The following is a 24647-nucleotide window of genomic DNA, read 5'->3' as shown; positions in this document are numbered from 1 at the left end:
TATATATTCAAGAAGCTCAGCGAACACCATATAGAATAGATCCCAAAAGAAAAATATCAAGATATATCATAATCAAATTGCCAGAACCAAAGATAAGGAGAGAATTCTGAAAGCAGCAAGGGAGAAACAAAGAGCAACCTTTAAGGGAGAGCATGTAAGATTAAGTGCCAATTTCTCAACATAAACCATACAAGCAAGAAGACAGTGGAATGACATATATCAAACGCTCAAAGAATGTAACCATCAATGAAGAATACTGTACCCAGCAAAACTGTCCATCAGATATGAAGGAGAGATCAAGATATTCCCAGAAAAACAGAACCTAACAGTTTGTAAAAACAAGATCAGCAATGCAGGAAACACAATGAGATGTCCTTCTTACAGAGGTGCCATAGAAAGCAGGATGGACCAAAGTAACTAGCAACAACACCAAAAAGAACTCAGCAAAATGTTAGCAATAAAACCGAGCCTCTCGATAATCACACTGAATGTGAATGGTTTCAATGTACCACAGAAGAGAAAAAGAGTAGCAGATTGGATAAAAAAACCCATCAATAGGCTGTCTATAAGAGACACACCTGAAAAATGAAAATAAACAAAGACTGAAAATAAAAGGGTGTGGAAAAAATATACCAAGCAAATGGCAACCAGAAAAAACCAGGAGTGGAAATATTAATCTCTGATAAAATAAATTTCAGTGCAAAAACTGTCAAAAGTGACAAGGAAGGTCACTAAATAATGCTTAAAGGATCAAAAGAACAAGAGGACCTAACAATAACAAATGTCTATGCACCAAATGAAAGACTTGCAAAATATGTAAGACAAACATTAACAAAACTGAAAAAGGAAATAGACAATATTATATAGTAGTTGGAGACTTCAATACACCCCTCTCAAGAAAAGATAGAAATACCAGGAAAAAACTCAACAAAGATGCTGATAGAAAATTCTAAAAATATAAAGAGTGCATTCTCCCTTTAACCTCCAGGAATAAGCTATGTCAAGAGTCAAATATGAATGCCATGTAGCAGTCAATAATTGTGAAATGAAGCCAAAGTGTCCTACAAGCTCAAGGGTGAAGGTGTTTGTACATGTCAGCTGGAAGGGTAGAGAGGGCAGAGTTTGAATTCATGATGGTACTTACTAAAAAACTTAGTGTAATAAACCAAAAAGAATGCTACTAGAAAACTCATTAGCTTTGTAATCCCTTATTCAAAGCACAATAAAAAGGAGAAATGGGGGAAAGGGGAAGGAATGCTGCCTTGGTGAATGGATGGACAACTCCTTTTCAATGCATAGCGAGAAGGGGTCAGGATTACACTACCCTCCCAACACCCCCTGCCAATTCCTACCCATACAAAACACATCAGCAAATGAGAAAAAGTGCTTTAAATGTAGATCCAAGGGAACTAAGACACCTAATCTATAACAGACACTCCACAAAGCCAAAGTAACAAGGGGACAGGTTACACAGGATAAAACATTCTGTGCCCAAAAACTTTACCTTTTTTTTTCTTGCTCTTCCTTCTCGATTTTGTGGGATGTAACATATGTTGAAAACAGATGGCAACACCTATTTAGAAGCTTGACAAACTCTACCATAGCATCCTCTTTGGACATGCTTCCCAAGGCTGCCCATTCTCTCCTGTAAGAATATCAAGAAAAGTTCAGATCACTTTAGCTTCACTAATATGAAAACTTGATAGGATCAATTCAAATTATCAATGAGATTCTACTATAAGGAAATGGCTCAAAACCTTAAGCCTTCAGGAAACGAAGAATTCCTAAATCAGATATACTACATATAATCTAAGCTGATTGCTACAAATGGCAAATAACTACCTATAACCTCATAATTCCTATGCTAGCAAAAGGCTCTCAGAGTTTCATTTTGCTTATAACATAGTTTAGCCGTAATAGAATAAAATAGTCAAGGTGTTCTTTTTCTCACAACCACTTATTTTTCCTAATGAGGGAATCAATTATTGTTTATTTTAAAAGGCTGTTTTAACACTTAAAAAACTCCCATTAAACTCAAACTTTGTCATCAAGTTAGAACCAGCTCATAACTGACCCTGCAGCAGGTTTTCAGAGACTGTGAATCACATGAGAGGAGACAGCCCATCTTTCTCCCAAGGAGCAGCTGGTGGATTGGAACCAAAGATGCTGCCTTTGAGCTAGCAGAGCGCCTCTTTGATATAACACTGGTGAGAAGAAAACCATGTGGTGCCTATCTCGTGTTCATAACCAGAAAAGTAAACGGCTATATTTAATCATAAACATTTCTAAGCCAGAAATAAATATCTGAAGACTGCAGACGCTATAAACAAAATAGTTAATTTCCTATTCTAAGCTAACAGTCATTTACACCCTAATTAACTTTCTACCCCTTACAACATTCTTGTCATTGAATTTATTACACAACATAACAACTTACCTCCTGTCATTCCCCAAGACATCAAAGAATCCAACCTCAGGGGAAGTGTCTGGGTTGTAGGGCCCTAGGAGGACCTGCTTATGCAGAGCCACAAGTTTCAGTTTTTCTTCATAAGTTGAATGAAACGCTTTCCCATCTTTTTCTAGAAGACAAAGTAACAACAACAAATTAACACTGGAAAAAATATTATCAGCAATATATCTTTAAGTCTTGCCATAAAGTGTATTATAAACTGTCTGCAGTAGAAACACTATGCTTGGGATTTTTATACTAATTTTTCTTACTATATTTTATAATTGGAGTGCAAGATAAAGATGTACAGAGTTTATAAAAAAGAAGCTAGGTACCAATAATTTATGTTAAAGCAACCACAAAAAAAACCTATCAAGCTGCAGTCAGCCACACAGATACAACTGTAACATTTCTCATTGTATATAGCTATTAGGAATAATGAGAAAGAACCACAACTTAAAAATTAAATTTGTAAGAATTATTTTTAATGTGACCATACAGAACAGATTATACATACTTTAAAAGGAAATTCAAAATACATCCATCTAAACAGAGCAGCTTATGTTGTTGTTAGGTGCCATCAAGTCAAGTACAACTCATAGCGACCCTATGACTATCTGAACCCTGCTCTACCCTGCATCATCCTCACACTTTCTGACACACAAGAGCCCACTGCAGCAGTCACTGTGTCAATCCACATGGTTAAGGGTTTTCCTCTCTTTCGCCAGCCCTCCATCCTTCATGTTCCTCTCCAAGGAATAGCCCTTCCTAGCAGTATGCCCAAAGTATGTGAGGCAAAGCCTCATCGTTCTTGCCTCCATACAGCACTCTGACTGCACTCTCTCCAAGATATATCTGTTTGTTCTCTTGGGCTGTCCATGTTCAATGTTCTCCAACACCACAGCTCAAAGGAGTCTATTCTTCTGTCATCCTTATTCATTGTCCAGATCTCAGACGTAGAGCAAGTAATCGGAATGACCAAGGCCTGAATCAGACAGACCTTAGTTCTCAAACTGACATAACTATTCTTCAATAATTTGAAACAGTCCCTAAGTACAGATTTTTCCAGTGTAACACGTCTCTTTTCCTGACTGCTGGTACCAAGGGAGTTAATTGTGGATCCAAGGAAAAGGAAGCTGTTGACAGTTTTAATCTCCTCTCCATCCATCATGATGCTGCCTATCAGGGCCAGTGGTAAGCAGCTTTATGTTCCTGACATTGCAATCCAATCCACACCAAAGACTGCATTCACAGGTAATAAGATACCATTATTAATAACAGCTATCAAATCGTTTTCCTTTCTTTATATTCTGATTGACCTCTGACAAATCTCCACAAGAACTAATCACTACTGAAGTCAATCTTACCTATACAGATATTCAACTGCCATTTGTACTTTTGCTACTTACCAACACGTCTTTCTCCAAATTTAAAGGTTTCCTTGGCACCTACTTAATGTTGTTGATTGCCTTCAAATCCAGCACAACTCATAGCAAACGTATGAACAAAAGGGTTGAAGCTTTTCTATAACTACTGACATTTATCAAGGTTTATAGTGTTTCCAGAGGCATGTTGTTTAGGAAGTGGATGCCACTCCTGCTTCCAAATTTACTGCTCCACATATTATTTACAACTTGTTTTATGTTAATCATGTCTCACTTTCATCACCCTCATAAAAGATCCCTATGGCTGTATCCTAATTTAAAACAAACCAACGAACAAATCCCAAACCAAACAAGGGAAATCCGCTCCAATTTTAGATTTTAATCTTCTGGTAGAAAAGTTTATTTAGAAAGTTTTGGTCTTTAAAACCAGACAGACAATAACCAGCCTGCCTATGGCATTTTACCTTGATCTTTTTGTTGAGAGTCTTCCTCTCTTTGCTAATCTTTATCTCTCTAAGTCTAATGTCTTTTTCTAAGGAATTGCTTCTCTTGACAATATGCTCAAAGTATGTGGCATCCTGGTTGCACTTTCTCAAAGAGAATCTGTTCTGTTCTTTTGGTAGTTCATGGGCTATTCTGCACTCTTCTCCAACATCACCAATCAAAGCCATTGATTCTTTTTCTAGCATCCTTATTCAATACCCAGCTATAATAGCAATTTAAAAGACCATGGCTTGGATCAAGCACAACTTAGTCATGACATGACATTGCTGACACCTTCAATATTTTTCTCCATCTATTTCCTCTGAACTGTCTGACACAGAAATCCTTCCATAAACTTGGTACCTGGAATTTTGACTTAGAGACTCCTAAACTCAAGAGAGACTGGCAGCAGCACAAGGTGTTAGGACACAGAAGTGAACTGAGGCCTAAGCCAACATTCAAGGGCTGGTTGGGGGAAGGGAGGTGTTGACTGAGGTAGGTAAGTGGAAGGGGATGCTGGTGAAGTAAGGACAGGGATGAGTCAAGACACACAAGTCAAATTAACCTATTAATTAATTTCTATAATAGGGAATTTTCTTTCACTGGCTCCTTCCTGCAAAATGCTCATCTGTCAGATACTGTTCTTAAGCTGATCATTCAAATTAGACTAGGAAGAAGGATTGACCATCCACTTCTGAAATAACAGGTCTTTGAAAACTCTATGTACAATATAGCACCCTTACACTAGCAGATATGGCAACTAAGACTGAGCCTTCAAAATATGGAAACATAAAGGGGGAGGAACAGTTCCAAGCAAACACTGGTGATTGGAACGTGGATATAAGCAGCATGAAATGCAGGGAAACTGGACATTGTTAAGAAAGAAATGGAATGTATATTGGTGAAATGAGATACATTAGCATGGGACACTTTTAATCAATCATATAATCTACTAAGCCAGAGATAAAGAAAAGGTGAGGAAAACGGGGTCTCTTTCATAGTTAAAAAATCATTTCTAGAACCATCTTGAAATACAATGTTGTGAGTAGGATAACATCCATAAGCATAGAAGAAAGTCCAGTGAACACCACTATCAAATATATATACCAACAACCAGAGTCAAAGAAGAGGATATAGAGGATTTCCACCAATATTTGCAGTCAGAAATTAACCAAATATACAATCAAGATACATTAATAATGAGTGACTGGAATGCAAAGACTGAGAACAGGGAAGAAGATCAATAGTAAAAAAAATATGGCCTTGATGACAGAACTGAGGCTGGAGATAGAATGGCATATTTCTGTCCAATCAATGATTTACTCATTGCAAATACCTTTTATAAGAAATATAAACACAGATTATACACAAGGATTTCACATGATGATACGCACAGGAATAAAATTTATTACATCTGTGGAAAGAATCGCTGGAGAAGCTTAATATCAGTTGTGAAAACTAGGACAGGTGCTAACTATGGAAAAGACCATCAACTACTCACATGCAGGTTCCAACTAAAGCTAATGAAAGTTAAATCAAATCCATAGGAACCAAAATCTGACCTGACTCTATCCCACTCAAATTTCCCATCTCAGGAACAGGTTTAAGGCTCTGAACACTAATTAACAAAGACCAACTATATTATCCATGAAGAATGCAGAGAGGAGGAAGACCAAAATGGATGTCAGTAGGGACTCTGAATATTGCACTAGAGAGCCAAGAAGCCAAAGCAAAGGGAAGAAATCAAGATGTTAAGAAGCTTGAAGTGAAGATTTCAAAGGGCAGCACGTAAAGACAAAGCAAAGTATTGAAATGTGCAAACTGCTGGAGTTAGAAAATGAAAAGTGCTGAACTCGCTTGGCATTTCTTAAGCTGATGGAACAGAAGAACAAATTTAAACTTTGAGTTACAATACTTAAGGATACTATGGGCAAAATATTACATGATCCAGGAAGCATTAAAAGAAGATGGATGGAACTCTGGATTCTGCCTTCTGTTCTTATCATCTGATTTTCAGGCGGCAGGAGAAACCAATAGCCCGTTATCCAATCCACATTTTGGAACTTGCCAAATTCTACAACCAGAACATCTGCTGAGTGCAATTTTCTGAATTTTCTGTTTGCAACTGAGCACCTAACCAGTGCATAACCAGGCTACTGCTGGATGACTAGAGAATTTACAACAATGAAATATTGTGGAGAAGCAGCAACAGGTAACTGCAACTCTGGGAAGCACAGCTGGATGCCTAAAACTGAAAAATCTTGGAGAAAGAAAGAATTTGACCACAGGAGACCAAAGTTTTCAAGAACAGTGAGATATCAAGTAAAGAAAGCACTCCTGGACAGGCTGTGGATCCATTTCAGACAGGAAAGGATTCCTAGTGAAAGCGAGATAGAAGTGCTAGCAGGACTTCTGGACCTGTCACCACACCAGATCAAAATCTACTTCCATAGGAAGAATTTACAATATGAGAAATGTTTCCAGAGACTGGAGAGATCAACTGCGCATCCACTGGGTCAGCAGCAGGACCAGCAACTGCAAGGCCGATCTTATCAAGGTTTGTCTCGAACAACGTTTTTGGATGCCGTTTATTTCTGGATAGTAGTCACTGTGATTCGTATCCTCGTTAAGACATATTTACCACTAAATATAACAACTGAAGATTTCCTGTTATTAATGTGAAATAAAATTTAATCACAAAAAAAAGGAGATGGATGGAGTATACAGAATCACTGTACCAAAGAGAATTGGCTGGCATAGAAGAATTTCATAAAAAGTATATGATCAAGAAGCAATGGTGATGAAGGAGGAACTTCAAGCTGCTCTAAGGAACTGGCTTTATAAGGCCCCAGGAATTGATGGAATACCAACTACTGACATTTATAAACAAACAGATGCTGCCCTGGATATGCTCACCAGATTGTGCCATGAAGTCTGGAAGACAACCACCTGGCCAACTGATTGGAAGAGATCCATATTTATTCCTATACCCCCCCAAAATGAGCCCTGACAAGAGTGTGGAAATTACTAATATCACACACAAGCAAAATCCTGCTGAACATTATCCAAAAACGACTGAACAGTACATTAACACAGAACTACCAGAAATACAAGCTGGGTTTAGAAGGACGTGGCACTAGATGTATTATTGCCAATGTCAGATGGATCTTGGCTAAAAGCAGAGTACAAAAAAAAAACAAAACAAAACAGAGTACCAGCGGAATGTCTACCTGTGTTCCATTGACTGTGCAAAGACATTTGACTGTGTAGTTCACAAAAAAAAAATGTAGTTAACCTTGAGGAAAATGGGAATACCAGAACACTTGATTTTGCTCATGTGAAAACTATACTAGGACCAGGAGACAGTCCACATAACAGGGCAGGGAAACACTGCTTGGTTCAAAATTAGGAAACGAGTGTGTCAGGGATGTGTCCTGTCTCCATACCTTTTTAAAATCTATATGCAGAACAGATTATTCAGGAGACTGGGCTTTCTGAGAAGGAGTGTGGCATCACCTGCATTATGCAAATGGCACTGAGTGCCAAAACTGAGCAGGACCTGAAGCACTTGCTGCAGTAAGTCAAGGACTGAAGCTTAACATCAAGAAAACAAAGATTTTCACCCCTGGGCCAACAGGCAGCACCATGATGGACAGACAGAATTGTGGTTGTTCTGATTAGTCATGTAATACCGACATTCAAACACTGCCCCACTTCCTTTTTCAATGCTGCATATGATTGGGCTCTCATTCTCACTCATTGCCAACAAGTTGGAACTGACTTAGAGCTGGCTTGTCGGGTTTTTAAATTGCGTGAAAGATGGAAGAGACTGCCCAGCTTTCTCTCTTGTAGTTGCTGGCGGATTTGAACAACCAGAGAGGCAAGGCCTTTGAATTAGCAGCTACGGCCACCTGAGCTCTCTCTAGATTGTTGGAACCAACCCATAGCTGACCAGCCAGTGGATTTTCAGAGGCAGTAAACTGCATGGGAGAAGACTGTCCATCTTTCTCCTGTGGAGCAGGTGGTGTATTCAACGCGTGTACCTTTAGGATAATAGTGCAGGCCCTTAGCACTAAGCCACAGAACCCCCTTCCCTAAAGACAGGGCTAATGAATATGGAGAGGACAAACAATAACGTTTCATCTCTAACTACTATAAATTCATTCGGAAAACACTACCTCTTTTTAACAGGAGGAGGGTGTGTTTCCTACCAGGTTATGAATGCACTCCTTCATTTTAATCATGTGGTTGTGAAAACTAGTGATTTGGGGAGACAGTTCAAAAACAATTCTAAGGCAACTGTACCTATCGTTTAGCAAGGTGTTAGTCTAAACTTGTTCATGAAAAAGTGACTTGTCAATAGATAGGATGGATTTTGGTGCTTTTGGATGTTAATGTCTGTCCTTTTTACATCTGATAGAGTTAAAAAAAGATATTTTTAACTCACAGGTATTTTTTTAAAAAGAAAAATATGCCTTTTTTATGCTTTTAGCAAAAGTTAACAGAGCAAGGAGACACTACATGGTTCAAAATCAAGAAGGGGGTCCGTCAGGGATGTATTCTGTCTCCATACCTTTTCAATCTGTATGCAGAACAGATCATATGAGACGCTGGGCTGTATGAGGAGGAATGTGGCATCAGGATTGGTGGAAGAGTCATCAACAACCTGCGTTATGCAGATGACACAACCCTGCTCGCTGAAACTGAGGAGGACCTGAAGCGCTTGCTGCAGAAGGTCAAGGACTGCAGCTTCCTATATGGACTGAAAACAAAGATTCTCACCACTGGGACAACTGGCAGCATCAGTATGGATGGTAAAGAGATTGAGATAGTTAACAGTTTTAGTTTGCTTGGCTCCACAATCAACACTCTTGGTAATAGAAGCCAGGAAATCAAGAGGCGGATTGCATTGGGAAAGTCGGCTGTGAGGGAACCTCTCAAGAGTACTGAAGAGCAACGATGTCAGGCTGGGGGCTAAGGTGTGCCTGATCCGGGCTATAGTCTTCGCAATTACGTGCTATGCATCAGAGAATTGGACAGTGAATAGGGTTGATAGAAAGAGAATTGATGCCTTTGAGCTGTGGTGCTGGAGAAGTGTGTTGAATATACCATGGACTGCTAGGAGAACAAACAGGTTTGTCTTGGAGAGGGTGAAGCCAGAATGCTCCTTGGAGTCAAGGATTCTAAAGCTTCGTCTGACATAATTTGGGCATGCAGCAAGGAGGGACTGGTCCTTGGAGAGGGACATCATGTTTGGCAGAGTGGAGGGGCGGCGAAGGAGAGGAAGACCTTCGATGAGATGGATCGACTCTGTGACCGGAGTAGTGAGAATAAGTGTGTTTAAGATGGCTAGGTTGGCACAGGATAGAAGAGCGTTTAGAGCTCTTGTACATAGGGTCGCTATGAGTCGCAAAGGACTCATTAGCACATAACAACAGAGGGATTGGCTTTCAAGTCAATTAGTCATACACATTTCATTTTATGGCACTAATCTGAGGCGACACTGTGGAACAGCACTCTTTGCATCCCTCCTTGTGACTCCATGTCTATCCATCCATCTAGCTAATCTCTCTGTCACTATCATTAGCCCCAGGGACAAGTGCTCTGTTCACAAGTTATTGTTATTAGGTGCCATCGACACACCACTACAACCATCTGCAACACATCTAATTAAATATCAAATTGACTTTGGGTCATTTTCTACTGAAATGAATAAAACTGCACATCCATTTTAGTACTGCCGTTTTCACAGAATCTTTTACACACTATAGTGTTAACAATTGCCCAATAATCCTTCTTGTATTAAATCTTCAAATTAACCTTCACTGTTCTGGTTCTAAAATAAATGTCTCCAAAAAAAATCAAGGAAAAGAAAATATACCACAAATGTTAGCAATAATCACCATTTATAGAAGACTGAATTAGAAAGTTATTTTATCTTTTCTTGTCTCTCTTATACACATAAAACAAACCACATGAGCAGCAACCCCACAGAACAGTGCAGAACTGCTGGGCAGGGTTTCAGGGAGCATCTTTCTCCCTCAGAACAGCTGTTGTGTTCAAATGGACCATCTTTTGGTTAGCTGCTGAATGTGTAATCTCTGTACCATTACAGGCTCCTTCCAATAACGGTAAAGCATTTTTATATTGAATACGTCTTAAAAGTGTTCTTTTAAGAAGTCAAGGCAAAAAAAAAAGGAGTCAAGGCAGCTTATCTTTCACTCTTTGAGATGAGGTCAACAGACTAAGTATTCTTCCCTAAGGAAAACACAAAACCCAGGGGGAAATGCTAATCCCAACCACCCTGAATAAAGCATAACCAAGCTTGTTATTTTAAAGCTTCAAAGAAAACACACAATGAAAAGCCTACACTGCTAGACAAATAAGTGCTCTGGTGGCTTAATGCTAAGAAGCTGCACTACAATTCCAAAGACACACTGTTCAAACCCACAGGATGCTCCATGGGAGAAAGATGGGCAATTTCCTCCCACTGATTTACTGCCTCTGAAAATCCGCTGGAGGGTCAGTTTCAACTCAACAACAACAACCATCACTACTGTTTTACTTTTCTTAACTCATCAGATGGCTTGGGTTTACATATCCCAAAGGATTTGTTTGCTTGTAAAAACGCTAGGAAGGGAGTTGTGCTGATAACCCAAAGGTGGCACCTTTCTGGCAGTTCAAATCCACGGAAATGAGTTGGCTGTAAAGCTATTTCTGAGTGCTGGCCTAGCGGGTAAGAAGTCGTCCTGTCAAGCCAAGGGCAGACAGTTTGAATCCACTATGTGTTCCACAGAACAAAGATGGACAAGCTCTTCCTGTGAGATTTACAGTCTTTGAAAATTCAATGGAGGCCCAACTATGAGTTAAACTGAGCAAAAAATAAATGTAGTAATTACCAGATAATGTATAAACTGAAAAAGTTAATCCATTTACAGAGAAAGTTTGTGAACTCCTGAACTAGATATACACTCAAAAAAATTTACATGATTTCCATCTAAATGACATAAAATATACCACTCAACTTTCAGCTAAGCATGCTGGCATGAACATACACAATTATCTGTGACTTGTCATGAAATCCCACCAAGATGAAGGAGGAAATCAATTGAGAGACACCTGGAAAGGCTCAGAAGTGGAAGGCCCCAGCTTCTTTTAAAAGCTATGGTGGAGATAAAGATCACACACTAAGGCAGAAGGACTATGGAAGCAGCAGGCAGTCACCTCCCCCTCCCCTTTCACTGAGTTTAGCAATCCCATGCATGCAGAGGCTACTGTGCCCCTGCTTTAAGCACATACATGGCTGTTTACTAGAGAAAATGAATTTGAGAAAGTCCAGACATGTGATGCTGGATAGAGCAAGGATCGAATTTTAATATGTTGGAATATAAAAACTAAGGCAAACGCAAACACATACACACACACACACACACACACACAAAGGGGATAGGGAGACAGAAATTAAGAAGGGAAAAAAAGGTAAAAGGATTAGAAATTCAATCCAGAAGCTCTAAGGTCTAAAAAGTAACAGTACCAGAGAGTGAAAAGAGGGGCAAAAAAAGGGATTACCAAAGAAATAACAGAAGATTTCCCAGGAGTTTTCAGACTACAAGACCTACCAGAAGTGCAGCATTTATTGAAAACTTAAAGCAAGAGGTGCACAAGCAAAAAAGTAGTACTTAAGAGAGTTTTGCCTACAACAGATAAAATTTTAAAACATGCAGAAAGAAAAACAGGCCACAGACCAAGTATCAAGAAATGAGAACTACAAGCTTCAACAAGGAGTTAAAAAAAAAAAAGTACTAAATGCTAGAAAATAATGGAAGCCTTAAAAATTCTGGGTGGAAGGGAGCTCTGGTGGCCTAGTGGCAAGAAGCTGCACTGCAATCCCAGAGGCACAAAGTTCAAATCCACCAGAAGCTCTGCTGGAGAAGGAGGGGCAATCTCCTCCTGTACCAGGCAGACCTGATTTGACGGTAAACACACAAAATATAATAAAATAAAAAAATTATGAGTGGAATTTATTTCCCATCTAGAAGTTTACAGTTAGTTAATCGTATCAAACATGATGATAAGATAGACATTTTTTGAAAGTCAACGTCTCAAAAAGTTCCATTCCTGCTTATCCTCTTCTCACAGGGTTAGGATCCATTTGTGGAAACAACAAAACCTATGCTCTGTCTCAGCAATGAAATACTCGAGGCTGCCCATCTTTCTCCCTTGGAGTCACTCCTGTTCTGCTGAGTTGAACCATAGCTGATCCTCCAGTGGGTTTTCAGAAGCAGTAAATCTCATGGGAGGAGACTGTCCAGCCTTTTCCTCTGGGTAAGCTGGTGGATTGCAACCTTGGAGCCACTAGTAAATCTGAATTGCTAGCCACGTGGTCCATAGTATGCTAACCACGTTACCTGACAGCAATGAGTAACAGCAACAAATAAAAAAATAAAATTAAAAAATCAATCCAGATTTACCCGTAAGATAGGCTATAATAAATAATAAATTAGGAGGATGAAAGAGAAAAGAAGAACATTAATACAAAAGATTTTTTTTAAAAAAAAAAAATTTTTTTTCCAATTAAAGTAGCAGCAGGGGGAAAAATAGCAGTGCTGGAGAAGAATCTGTTTTTAACTGCTTAGATTTCCATGATGGTCAAAACATAAAAAGAGTAAATTCACATTCAATTTGAAATCAGTTTCCAAGATATGGCATACATGAGAGGTGGGAAAACCTTCTCTGAATGATGCCCAAATCTTATTAATCCCAGTCCCTATGAGGATTGCTAAAAAAGGAAAATCAGATGGGATTAAACTTGCAGTTTACCCTAAAATGGGGAGCATTTCCAGGAATATCCAGGTGGGCCTGCTGTCATTAGGAAGATCTTTAAAATGAGAGATTCAAAGACAAGGACAAGGACTCTAGAAGCTGGAAAGGAAGAGGCAGGAAATAAGGTTCTTCCCTACCTACACAGTCCTACCAACATTCCGCTATTAGCCCAGTGAGGCTCATTTTAAACATCTGACCTCCAGAATTATAAAACACACATGCTGCAATGCACTAAGTGTTATACCAGCAATAGAAAACTAATACAATATACAAAATACATTTTCCCAAGTTGTTGTTTTTAGGTGCTGGCGGGTATGTGTACTTGATTCAGTGACCCTAAGAACATCAGATGTGAATCCTGTCCTTCCTGTGCATCACTTGACATACTCGAGTCCACTGGTGACAGTCACGAGTCAATCATTCTTGTTGAGCATCTTCCTCTCTTTCACCTCCCCTCCACCTTTCCAAGAATGATGTCCCTCTCCAAAGAACAGCCTATCCTTCCACTCTTCCAAGAATGATGTCCCTCTCCAAAGAACAGCCTATCCTAACAACAACATGCCAAAAGTATGTGAGATGCTTTGTTATCTTTCCTCCAAGGAGCACTATGGAAGTTCTTCCTCCAAGTCACATCTGTTTGCTCTTTTGGCCATCCATAAGTATTCAGTGCTCTTCTCCAACACCACAGCTCAAAGGCATCTTCTGCCATCCTTAGTCACTATCCAGTTCTCAGAGGTACAGCAAATAAAAGATCACCGCCTAAATCAGGTATACAAAGGACTCAAACTGACATCACTGTTCCTCAGTAATTTGGAGAGGTCTTAATTGCAGATACTCCCAATGCAATACGTCTACTGACAGCTGGTACCAAGAGTGCTAATTTCAGTTAAGAGGAAGTTGTTGAGAGTTTCAATCTTTTCTCCTGCTATCATGACATTGCCTATTGTTCCAGTGTGGAGAATCTTTGTGGGTTTTTTTTTTGCATTGAGATGCAATCCACACTGAAGGCTACAGTGTTTGATCTTCTGCAGAAAGTGTTTCATGTCCTCCTCACTTTCAGCAAACAAGGTTGTGCCATCTGCATAACACAGGTTATTGATGAGTCTTCCAAATTCTAATGCCACATTCTTGTTCATAAAGTCCAGCTTCTTGAATGATTTGCTCGGCAGAAAGACTGAATAGGTATGGAGAGAGACTACCACACTGATGACACACACCTTTCCTGATTTTAAATCATGTAGTGTTTCCTTGCTCTGTCTGGACAACAGCCTCTTGATTTAGGTCTAGGTCTAGCTACATATTTCCCCAAATAACTAAAAATATGTATGAAGGTTAAACTGGGATTTATTTTTTAATTTTATGCTGGTTTATTTACAAAGTTCACATACACTGTTTTTCACACCAGATCTTTCCCATTTCCTTCATCACCACTCCCATCAAATTATTTGACCCTATGATTAATCACCCATCCTACCCCTGGCATTATGCTGAGAGAAGTCACTCTGTCCCGTAAGGACAAATACTGTATAAAACCATTATTGTAGAATGAGTATAGGGATTCAAAAGGGGGGGGGGGATAGAAGCAGAAGAGGGGGGAAAAATTTTTTTTAATGTATTTTAAACTGTACCCTAGGGAAATGAAACAGAAGGAAAAACATTCTAGTGAAGGGAAGATGTTGTTGTTATGTGCCGTTGAGTCGCTTGCGACTCATAGCGACCCTATGGACAACAGCCCTAAACTCCACTCTGTCCTGTGCCAATCGCACTGTCTTTGACACTCCCATCCCAATTATCCCAGTCACTGAATCAATCCATCTCATAGAGGGCCCTCCTCTCCTGCGCTGTCCCTCCACCCTCCCAAGCATGATGTCCCTCTCCAAGGACCAGTCTCTCCTCAAACATGTCCAAAGTATGTCAGACGGAGCCTCAGAATCCTTGCCTCCAAGGAGCCAGCCGGTTTAACCCTTTCCAGGACAAATCTGTTTGTTTTCCTAGCAGTCCATGGTATTCTCAATACTCTTCTCCAGCACCACAGCTCAAAGGCATCAATTCTCCTTCTATCCTCCTTGGTCACTGTCCAGAGAGACACCATTGCTCTTCAGCACTTTGGAGAGGTCCCTAACAGCAGACTTTCCCATGGCAATGTGCCTTTTAATTTCCTGGCTGCTGGCGCCAAGACTGTTGACTACGGAGCCAAGCAAACTAAAGCTGTGTACAATCTCAATCTCTTCACCATCCATCCAGATGCTGCCAATTGGTCCAGTGGTGAGAATCTTTGTCTTCTTGACATTGAGCCTCAATCCATATTGTAGGCTGCAGTCCCTGAAGGGAAGATAGTTAGAATTATTACCACTTTTCAATTTTTATTTTTTTTTGTGTGTGTGTGTGTACCATCAAATCGGATCTGACTGGTACAGAAGGAGACTGTCCCTCCTTCTCCAGCAGAGCATCTAGTGGGTTTGAACCATGCACCTCTGGGATTGCAGTGCAGCTTCTTGCCACTAGGGCACCAGAGCTCTCTCACTATTCAATGTCTATGAGTTACAGATTCAGACGTTAATCACCAATGGCTTCTAAGAACACGAAAAGAGGTAGAGCTGAACATTTGCCACATGGATGAAAGAATACATCAAGAAGTCTTACCAGAAAAGGACGCTGGCCAAGTCTTTCAATCCAGTTATCGAAAATATAGATAGTATGGCAATTTGTTTAGCTCAAGAATGCAATCAGCGAGATCTATCCAACAATAAGCATACACTACAACGGTAAGAGACACCTATCAACTAGTCGTGCTTTCAAATCCATATTTAAAATTATCACCCAAACCCAGAAATGTCAAGTTATTTGACTGGGAAAATAATTTGGGAAACCATATATTTGATAAGACTCTAATAATCAAATATATATATACAGAAAACTTCAACAACATAAAAAAAAAAGACAAAATAAGACAATCATAAAAACGGATGAGAGTCCTGAATAAGCGTTTCACCATAGAGGACAATCAAATGGCTATCAAATACATGAAAGATGCTCAATGCCATTCAGTCATCACAAATGAAAAGCAAAAACTAGAATGAATTATCATTTCACTCCCTTCCAGATGGCCAAGATTAAGAAAACAAACGTTGGCAAAGTTGCTGGGAAACTGGAACCTTTACCCATCATTGCTGGAAACGCAAAATGATAGTCATTGTGGAACATATTAATTACGGCAGTTCTTCAAAGAAGGAAAAACAATTCCAAAAAACTCACTGCCATTGAGTCTGACCTGAATCACAGCTGACCCTCTAGTGGGTTTCACAGAGAGAGACTGCCTATCTTTTGTCTGAGCAGCCACTGATTGACTGGAACTGTCAGCGTCACCACCCCTGAGTCAGCAGTGCAACTTCCCAGTGACTATGCCATCAAGGTTCCCCAAAACAGAATTATCTTCCCAAAATGCCACACTCACGGTCTGATTCCAACTCCTGGGTATGCTAATAGAGTAGAACAGCCCCATAGGGTTTTGAAGATTGTACAGGTTTATGGAAGCAGGCTTCCTTCCATAAAGCGGCTAATGGATTAAAAATATAACCTTAATATAAAAAAAAATACAACCTTCTAATGAGCTCCTCTGGACAAACACCAGACAACTCAACCTCAATGTCCTTGAGTCAGGAGTGATCCTCCGCCCACTTTCTAAGGCAGAAAGTTATAACTGGAGAGGAGGTGGTTCATCATATTATTCTAGGGCAACTCCACTCCTAGGAATGGACCCCAAAGACTCATCCAGGAACTTGTACACCAATGTTCATGGCAGTACTATTCACAACAGCCAAAAGGCAGAACACAAGAGCAATGCCCAGCACAGGACAAATGGTTAAAGAGACTGTGGTGCACATACATGGAGATACCACTCAGGCAGACAGAGAAGTGGAGTCTTCATCCATACATCCACATCAGGAATGGAGCCAGAGAGCATGCAGGTGTAAATCATTCAACTGCACCTCACTCAACTATGTTACCCAGAGAAGAGTTTTTCACAAACTTAACATTTGTGGCAATGCTGCATTGAACAAGTTCACTGATGTCATTTTGCCAGCAGGATGTATTCATTTTATGTCGCTGTTACAATCTGGTTAATTCTTACAGCATTTCGATCTTTTCCATAATGCTATTTATTGCACACGTAACAGGCTGCAGTACAGCACAAACACAACTTTTCCCATGCACTGCAGAAGTAAAAAAAGGGTGGGGGCTGACACACTTGCTGTCCTACAGAAATCCAGAACCACATTACAGAATTTCTGAGGAACGCCTGCATGTTGGCAGTAATGGGTCAATCACAAAAGGACAATTCCTGTATGATCTCCCTTATGTAGAAGGATAAAACCAGGCCAAGGTTCCTCAAGGGCAGGAGGGCAGAGAAAGGAGGTTTATTGCTATGGAGTTCAGTTTACTGTGATAGAAAAATAGCAGTGGTTAAAGGAAGGGTTGCATGCTCAATAATATAACTGTTGCTAACAAATTGTTCACCAATAAAAAGCTGAGCTGGTAAAAGGAGTGTGATAGCTCTATCTACAACACACACCATCTCATGGGATTTGGATCCAAAGTTTAGGGTCTTGGTTTCATGGAGTATCTCAGTTAACTGGAGTAACAATGTGTTCAGGGTTTCTGTTCTTCATTCTAGTTTGTGCACAGTGCCTGGGATATCAAGGCAAGGATCGTGAGCCAAATTACAACAGGTCACTGTACAGATGGACCAAGAGGAGTAAGGGTCAGGAATAGAATGTGCAACTAAGTGCCCCCATTAACAACTGCTTCCTTTGCCATGGGACCTGAACTGGATGCTACCTGACTACAATTATTGAACATTCTGATGAAAGACTCTATAAAGGTCAATCCTGACCAAAAGAGGGGAAATAAAGAACAAGTTTTTAAATTCTAATGGAATCCAGTCTTTCTGGAGCCATGGAGGTTGGATAATCCCCTGAAACTACTGTACCAGAGATAATCTAAACCTGAAACTAAAAATGTCCTTAGATGTCTTCTTAAAACCAATAATTTAGTTCAATTAGTAGTAGCTGTCTGGCTTAAGCACTGTGCTCCTTAAAGATCACTTCACAGGATAAAACTGACAAGAGTAAATTAAAAGGTAAAGACAGGACCCCAGATGGCAGTGCGCCCTGTCTCCGTGTGCAGCAGTCACAGCCCAGTGGCTCATGTCAGTTTCTAGTTTTCTGCTGTGTTCTTGGGTGATCTCTTGTAGGTCCCAGTCAGACTGGCACCACAATCTCTGACCCCACAGGACAAGTGCTTTTTGTTACTTCCTTATTGGTAGTGAGATTTCCAATTTCTATTACTGAATCTGCTCAATTTAAATCAGGTGGATTGGCCGAACTGGCCAGTTTCCCTCATGGACGTATCTTATTGGCATGTTTCTGCCCAGCCATGTGGAAAGTCAAAGGCAGTGGCCTAAGCAGTGTGGACCACAGGCTCACTATACCACAGATCTCCAACTTCATTTCTGTCACCAAGGCCATACTGTCCAACTCGAGTTCATTTCCAACTTTTACATTCCAGTTATCAATTATGATCATCAATAGTTTGATCATTTTCAGATTATAAAAGTTGGAAGAAACTTCCCATTTTTCATCTTTGGTTTTAGTGGTTGGTGTGTGTATCTGTGTAACAGTTGTACTAACTGGACTTCCTTGTATGTGTATGAATGGTATGCTATTATTTATAGCAGTATACTGCAGGATAATCCTGATAGGTTCTTTTTTACTATAAATGCAGCACCATTCCTTGTCAACCTGTCATTCCCAGCATAGCAGATCACACAAAGGTCTGACTCAAAATGGCCTGTATCAATTAACCTCATCTTACTAACATGTCACATGGTAATCTTTACGCATTCCATTTAATTTTTATTTCTAATTTTCCTAAATTCATACTTTGTACATTTCACATTCTAATCACTAACAGATATTTGCAGCTGTTTCTCCTCAGCCTTTGAATGCCTTCCAACCTCAGAGATTCATCTTTTAGCCCTAAACATAACATTCTACTGCTGTCCCCAAGGCTTTCAAAAGCCTCATACTTAAGAAGGGGATGGCCAATCCTGTTTATTAGCATGTCTTAGTCTAGAAGCACTGCTCGAACCACAGGTGACCTTGCTGGTATCTGAAATACCGGTGACATTACTTCCAGCAACACACAAGTCACCCCAATACAGGAAACCAACAGACAAGTGTCACAACAGAAGAGCAACCAAACATACCAATAGCACAAAACAAATGCATCTGCTTTAAGAAGTAGAACCTAAACTGTCTGGCCTGGCACATACCAGCCCAGCAGAACACTAGGACTAGGGTGTCCAGTCAGGCAAGTTTCTTCCTGTCTAATGACCAAGGCCTCAAAATGTGAGCCAGGTCATAAGTAAGCACCTCTTCAGATCCTAGAGGGTGTGTCAAGGGGTGGGGTACCCCATCTGGGGCAGAATTTCTGATGCTCTCAGAGGAGGCTAAGCTGGTCTACCTGGCGAGAGATGGATGCAGGCAGGGTGCCCAGTAAGAGATGACTAGTGTGAAGAGACAGTCCCTGATGCACTGAAGACACCAGACAGAGATGACAGTTGTGGAAGCCACGGTTTAAAGAGAAAAGACAAACACTCCAACCCCTGACTAAAGCAAGGAAATGGCTTGCAAACACTGAACAAAGAGATCAATGGAGCACAGAACTGTAAAGAGTGCAGGACACCCATTCTGAACAGCTGTCCATGCGGCATGGGAACTGGGGGGTGGGGGGTGTTGTCTGGAAAGGTAGCTAGCTGACAGAAAATGTGCAATTTTCCCTCATGTCCCATGTACCCATCCCCTTACTCTTCAAGGTTAGGAGAGTGATGTTCCCGCTACCCAACCCACCAGGCTGGCAGCATTTGCCACCTGCCTCAAGCCCAGTTCTCCTTCAGGCCACACCACACCACAGTGTACTCAGAGAGGGAAGCTCTGTGCTCTCTGGGAGGGAGCTTGTGGGCTGTGCTACACCTGGCCTGCTGTCAGCTCCTTGGATTAGATACCTGACTAGATCACCCATCTTTCTCCTGCTGAATTTGAACTGCATGCCTTTGGGTTGGTAATGTAGTTCCTTACCACTAAGACACCAGAGCTTCCTCTGTCATCTTTAGGAAAAGGGAAAAAAAACCCCACAACAACCACCAGTCATCATATTTTGGAGGCATACATGAAATATTTATAGATACCTTAGGAAGTGAACAGGTACAAAGCACTTGGTTATGGGTACTTGGAGGTTCATTACACAATTCTGATTCTGTACATCTTCAAATTTCTCCAGAGTAAAAATATAAAATTTTTTAAACTTAAATGTTTTCTCCCAGGCTCCTTTTTAACTCGCAAGAGCATAAAAAGTAAATAAACAATATTACTATTAGCTGAACGCTAGCCACCCAAAGGCTGTAAATCTTTATAGAAGACTAATCCCCATCCTTCTCCTGCAGAGTGTCTGATGGATTCAAACTGTTGACCTTTGGGTTAGGAACCCAATACATTCCTCATTATGCCACCAGGGTTCTTTATTCATAGTGCTAACCTAAGTCAACATAAGGAGGAGTCAACAAATGTCTACCAAATAAAGCCGGTGCTGTTACATGCTTTCGAACCCATAGAACTGAGGTCGAAATCTAATCCCAAACCATCCTTGCAGTCACTATGTCAATCCACTTTTTCGGAGGCTGGCCTCCTTCATGGACTCAACTTTTTCAAGCAGGATGTTCTCTGGCAAGGATGAGGCCCTCCTGATAACATGTTCAAAGTATGTGAGATGGTGTCTCTAAGGAGCACCTTTGGCTACAATGCTGAGACCTCGAGATCTTACCTGGTACCCAGCTTCCACTGCTGACCACTCAACGTGGTCAAAGCAGAAGGTCTTGGACAGAATGGAAGAATATGCAATACCAGGAAAATGGCCAGGCTTCCTGGTTAGAGAGGATGGTGGACGCACGGACGCACTGAGATCATGGCTGGTGGCGACCATGAACCTAGGACAAAACTCATCAGTACTTTTCAACTTTTGTTATACAATATTAGGCTTATAAGCTGGTAACAGCAAGGAAGAAATCATTCCTTAGGAGTATTATCCATATAATAACAAAAGAGCAGCATTTGTTCACCGGTCAGAGGCAGAACAGGTGGGCTGGACACAGTAATGGAAACGAGAATCAGGTAGGAAACGGGAAGAGTTTGGTTACACTGTTGTGGTTCTGTACCATCAAGTTGGAAAGCACTCATAGCTGACCCTCCAGCGGGATTTCAGAGGTATTCAATCACACGGGAGGAGAAGCCCATCTTTCTCCCGAGGAGCAGCTTGCAGATTTGAACTGTGAGCCTTTGGTTTGGCAGTGCAATGCCTTACCACTAATGTCATAAAATGTAGCCGAGCGGAAAATCAAATTGCTTTGGCTTTGTAAACTTGCATGTATATGTCAGCATGCAAACATACATAATCAAGTGGGTAGGATATCAGCATGGTTTCAGTTACTGTCTATGTCTACCTCATCCTGGCTAGAATGAGGAACAGGGTTCCTGATTCCCCATCCAAGCTACTTTCAAGGAAAATCTATCTACACTTTAAAAATGTTTGCTATACAGCAAAAGAGAATATGTAAAGCTATTTGTAATCTAATTGGTACAAAGTCACAAAATCCATGCAACACTGATTAAAACATGTATTCTACTAGGGGAAAAAATCCTACATTTAAATAAAGGCAGCAACAGGATCTTAAACCTACTTTCTGCAAGTCTAAGAACTTTTAGCTCTGTACCCCACAACCACCTAGCCTGTTAAATGGCATCTCCTATACTAACAGCCTCTTTACTGTGAGGTAAAGCAGTGATCCATGCACAAAGGGAGCTTTACTTGCTCCTGTGCTGTACTTTCTCCTTCACAGCATGTGGACACTGCTTAGGAGTTTAAATGAGGAACTGAGGGAGCCACTGTTATCTACAGAACTTTCTTCTCAAGTCACTTAGATAAATAGGGCCCGAATTACAGGTTTTCTGGAATCCCTACCATAAAATAAATGTTAAAATAATCTGTCAGGTATGCTGTTGTTAAAGTGCTATGGTGTCAGAATTTATCCACAGCTGACCCTCCAGCAGGGTTTCTGAAGTTGTAAATAGCATGGGAGGAGATAGCCCATCCTTATCCATTAGAGCAGCTAGTGGATTCAAACCACCATCTTTGAGGTCGCAGCAGAACTCCTTCCCCAACAGGATATCAGAGCTCCCCCTGCTAGGTACAAGCCATCAAATCTGGGCTATTGATTATAAGCTAATCTACTTCCTTGAAACAAAAAACCGCACACAAAACAGGAAATCAAGCTTGGAAGAAAAACACTGTCATCCAGAAATTGAACACAGTAACTAGACTCCAGCAGTTCCTGGTTCCCAAAGTAAAGCTAAATTTACTGCATGCTATACAGTATTTAAAGCTTTCAAAGCAGACACTACAATTTTCAAACACAAAATAAATTCAGAAGATTAAATTATCAATTTATTTTTCTGTCACAATGTGCTAGGCTTGCATTCTGAGGATCCCCAATGGCAGAGTGGCTAAGTGCTCTGGGTCTTAAATGAGGGGCAGATGGGGGCAGCCTGCTTCCCTGGAAACACTAAGCAGCAGTTGGTCCTACTGCGTTCTACAGGTCACTGTAAGGGGAATGGACTCCACAATAACAAGTGAGGCAATAAGGAGTGAGGACACTCTCTTTATTACAATATTACCACGGAACACTGAATAATAAGGTATGCTCTCTTTGTTTCAACACTGAATAGTGGATTAAAACTTTTAAGGAAAAGTCTCGTTCTAGAAATTGTACAGAAATCACCAGATTTTTCTAGAAATGGTGATTTATCATCAGACAGTGCGATTGGCACAGGACAGAGCGGAGTTTAGGGCTGTTGTACATAGGGTCGCCAGGCGACTCGACGGCACATTAACAACAACAACAGCAGCCAACTCTTAACATTCCAGCTAGTGACCTCTGGGTCAAGTACCCCAAACCCATTTGTCATTACCAAATCCCCAAGCTGCCTAGTCAGTGCTGAGAGAGCTGAGCAAAGACAATATTTCAAGGGTCATTTTCCCACCATTCCTGAAGGTACTGCAATACCAGGTCGATGCATGGAGGAAGTCCCTATTCCATCTCCTAGTTCCAAAATTCCATTTAATATCTTGTCTTCAGATAGAGGGCATATCAGATATTACACTAAGAGGGCAAATTTTTTAAATTAAAAAAAGCAGTGATCAAATGCTCTGGGGGGGAATCTATAATGGGACATTTTTCTATGGTTCATCTTTTTTCATTGTAAATTGATAACTTATTAATTCATACTATTCAAAATATTATGAAGACTTAATATTGTTGTTGGTTGTCTTCGAGTTGTAGTTCAAGCATTTTGTGAGAAATCAGGTAACTTTGGGTTCTACCACTACACTGACATTCAATGTCAGCTAGCAAATATGTACTTTATAAAGGCACTCCCTGCAGGAAGATGGTCATAAATATGCTGGTCTGGAAATAAGAGAACCCAGCAGCCACTTTTAGTGTCTCATTTGAAATTATCATTTCCTCATCCACCCCGTAAGAAAACGGACTATCTCTAAGACTCAAACCAACAAGTCATTTGTCTTTCCCACTTGGGGGGGGGGGGAATCACATGACTGTTACCACCGCTTGACTAAGGGAATTATTCCATTAAAACCCCACACAGTATAACCCTGCTCTAAGGAAGGAGGGAGAAAGTAACAGGAAGGTTTGCAATTCTGCTAGCAGCACAGGAGGGGAGGGACTTTGAGACCTGACTGAGAATTCACTCTTCCAAACCGCTCATTGTGGCTGTGCAGCTCGAGCCAGAACCGAGCCACAGCAGAACCTCCAGAGGATTTTCAAAGGTTGTAAATCGCACGAGAGGAGACTGCCCACCTCTCCCCTGCAGTGAGGCTGATGGACTCGAGGGGGTAAATGGAGTCGTCCAGAAGTTGCTAGAACATAGTGGACAGCTCTTTCCTCTTGCTTCTGAGCAGCCAGGGGGGATGCAGTGGCTCAACACTTCACTTCCTCCCTCGGCCACACTCCTACTGTCAGATGGTTAAGTCCTGCCGGGTGCCCGGTACCCCAGGACGGATGGATGGAGTCGGTGCAGAACCTGCGGAGGGACGTCTTCCCTGGAGGAAGGGCTGATGTCCACGCTAAGGGAAAGGCCGGCAGAAAGAGGAGGGTAGAAAGGCGCAGCCTCGGGACGCGGCCTGTGGGGACACAAGCCAAGGTCCCAGGCCGCTCGGGAGGTGACCTGGTGGCCGAGCGGGCAGTGACACGGCTCGGGGACCCCAAGGGCGGAGCCCTGCTGCGGGCCGTGGCCCCGGGCGGGCTACGGGCCGGCGGAGAGGAGCGTAGCGGACGCTCACCTTTAAAGAAGCGCAGCGCCAGGCCGTACAGCTCC

General features: G+C 41.1%; 1 protein-coding gene across 1 annotated transcript in view; it reads right to left on the bottom strand.

Moving 5' to 3' along the window:
• The window catches only part of ACBD3 (acyl-CoA binding domain containing 3), a 53261-nt gene that overhangs the window by 28326 nt on the left and 288 nt on the right, over positions 1-24647 (bottom strand). Inside the window, exons 2-4 of the mRNA XM_006897764.1 lie at positions 24322-24612; positions 2438-2579; positions 1505-1645 (exon numbers count right to left, since the gene is read on the bottom strand). Coding sequence (XP_006897826.1) covers positions 1505-1645; positions 2438-2579; positions 24322-24612 — 574 coding nt within the window. The remainder of the gene's footprint in view (positions 1-1504; positions 1646-2437; positions 2580-24321; positions 24613-24647) is intronic.

The sequence above is a fragment of the Elephantulus edwardii genome, unplaced genomic scaffold, assembly GCF_000299155.1.
Source record: "Elephantulus edwardii isolate Elephantulus edwardi_28Jun2011 unplaced genomic scaffold, EleEdw1.0 scaffold00214, whole genome shotgun sequence".
Classification (NCBI taxonomy): domain Eukaryota; kingdom Metazoa; phylum Chordata; class Mammalia; order Macroscelidea; family Macroscelididae; genus Elephantulus; species Elephantulus edwardii.
The sequence above is the reverse complement of the archived record's forward strand: the minus strand, read 5'-3'. Positions and strand labels throughout refer to the sequence as shown.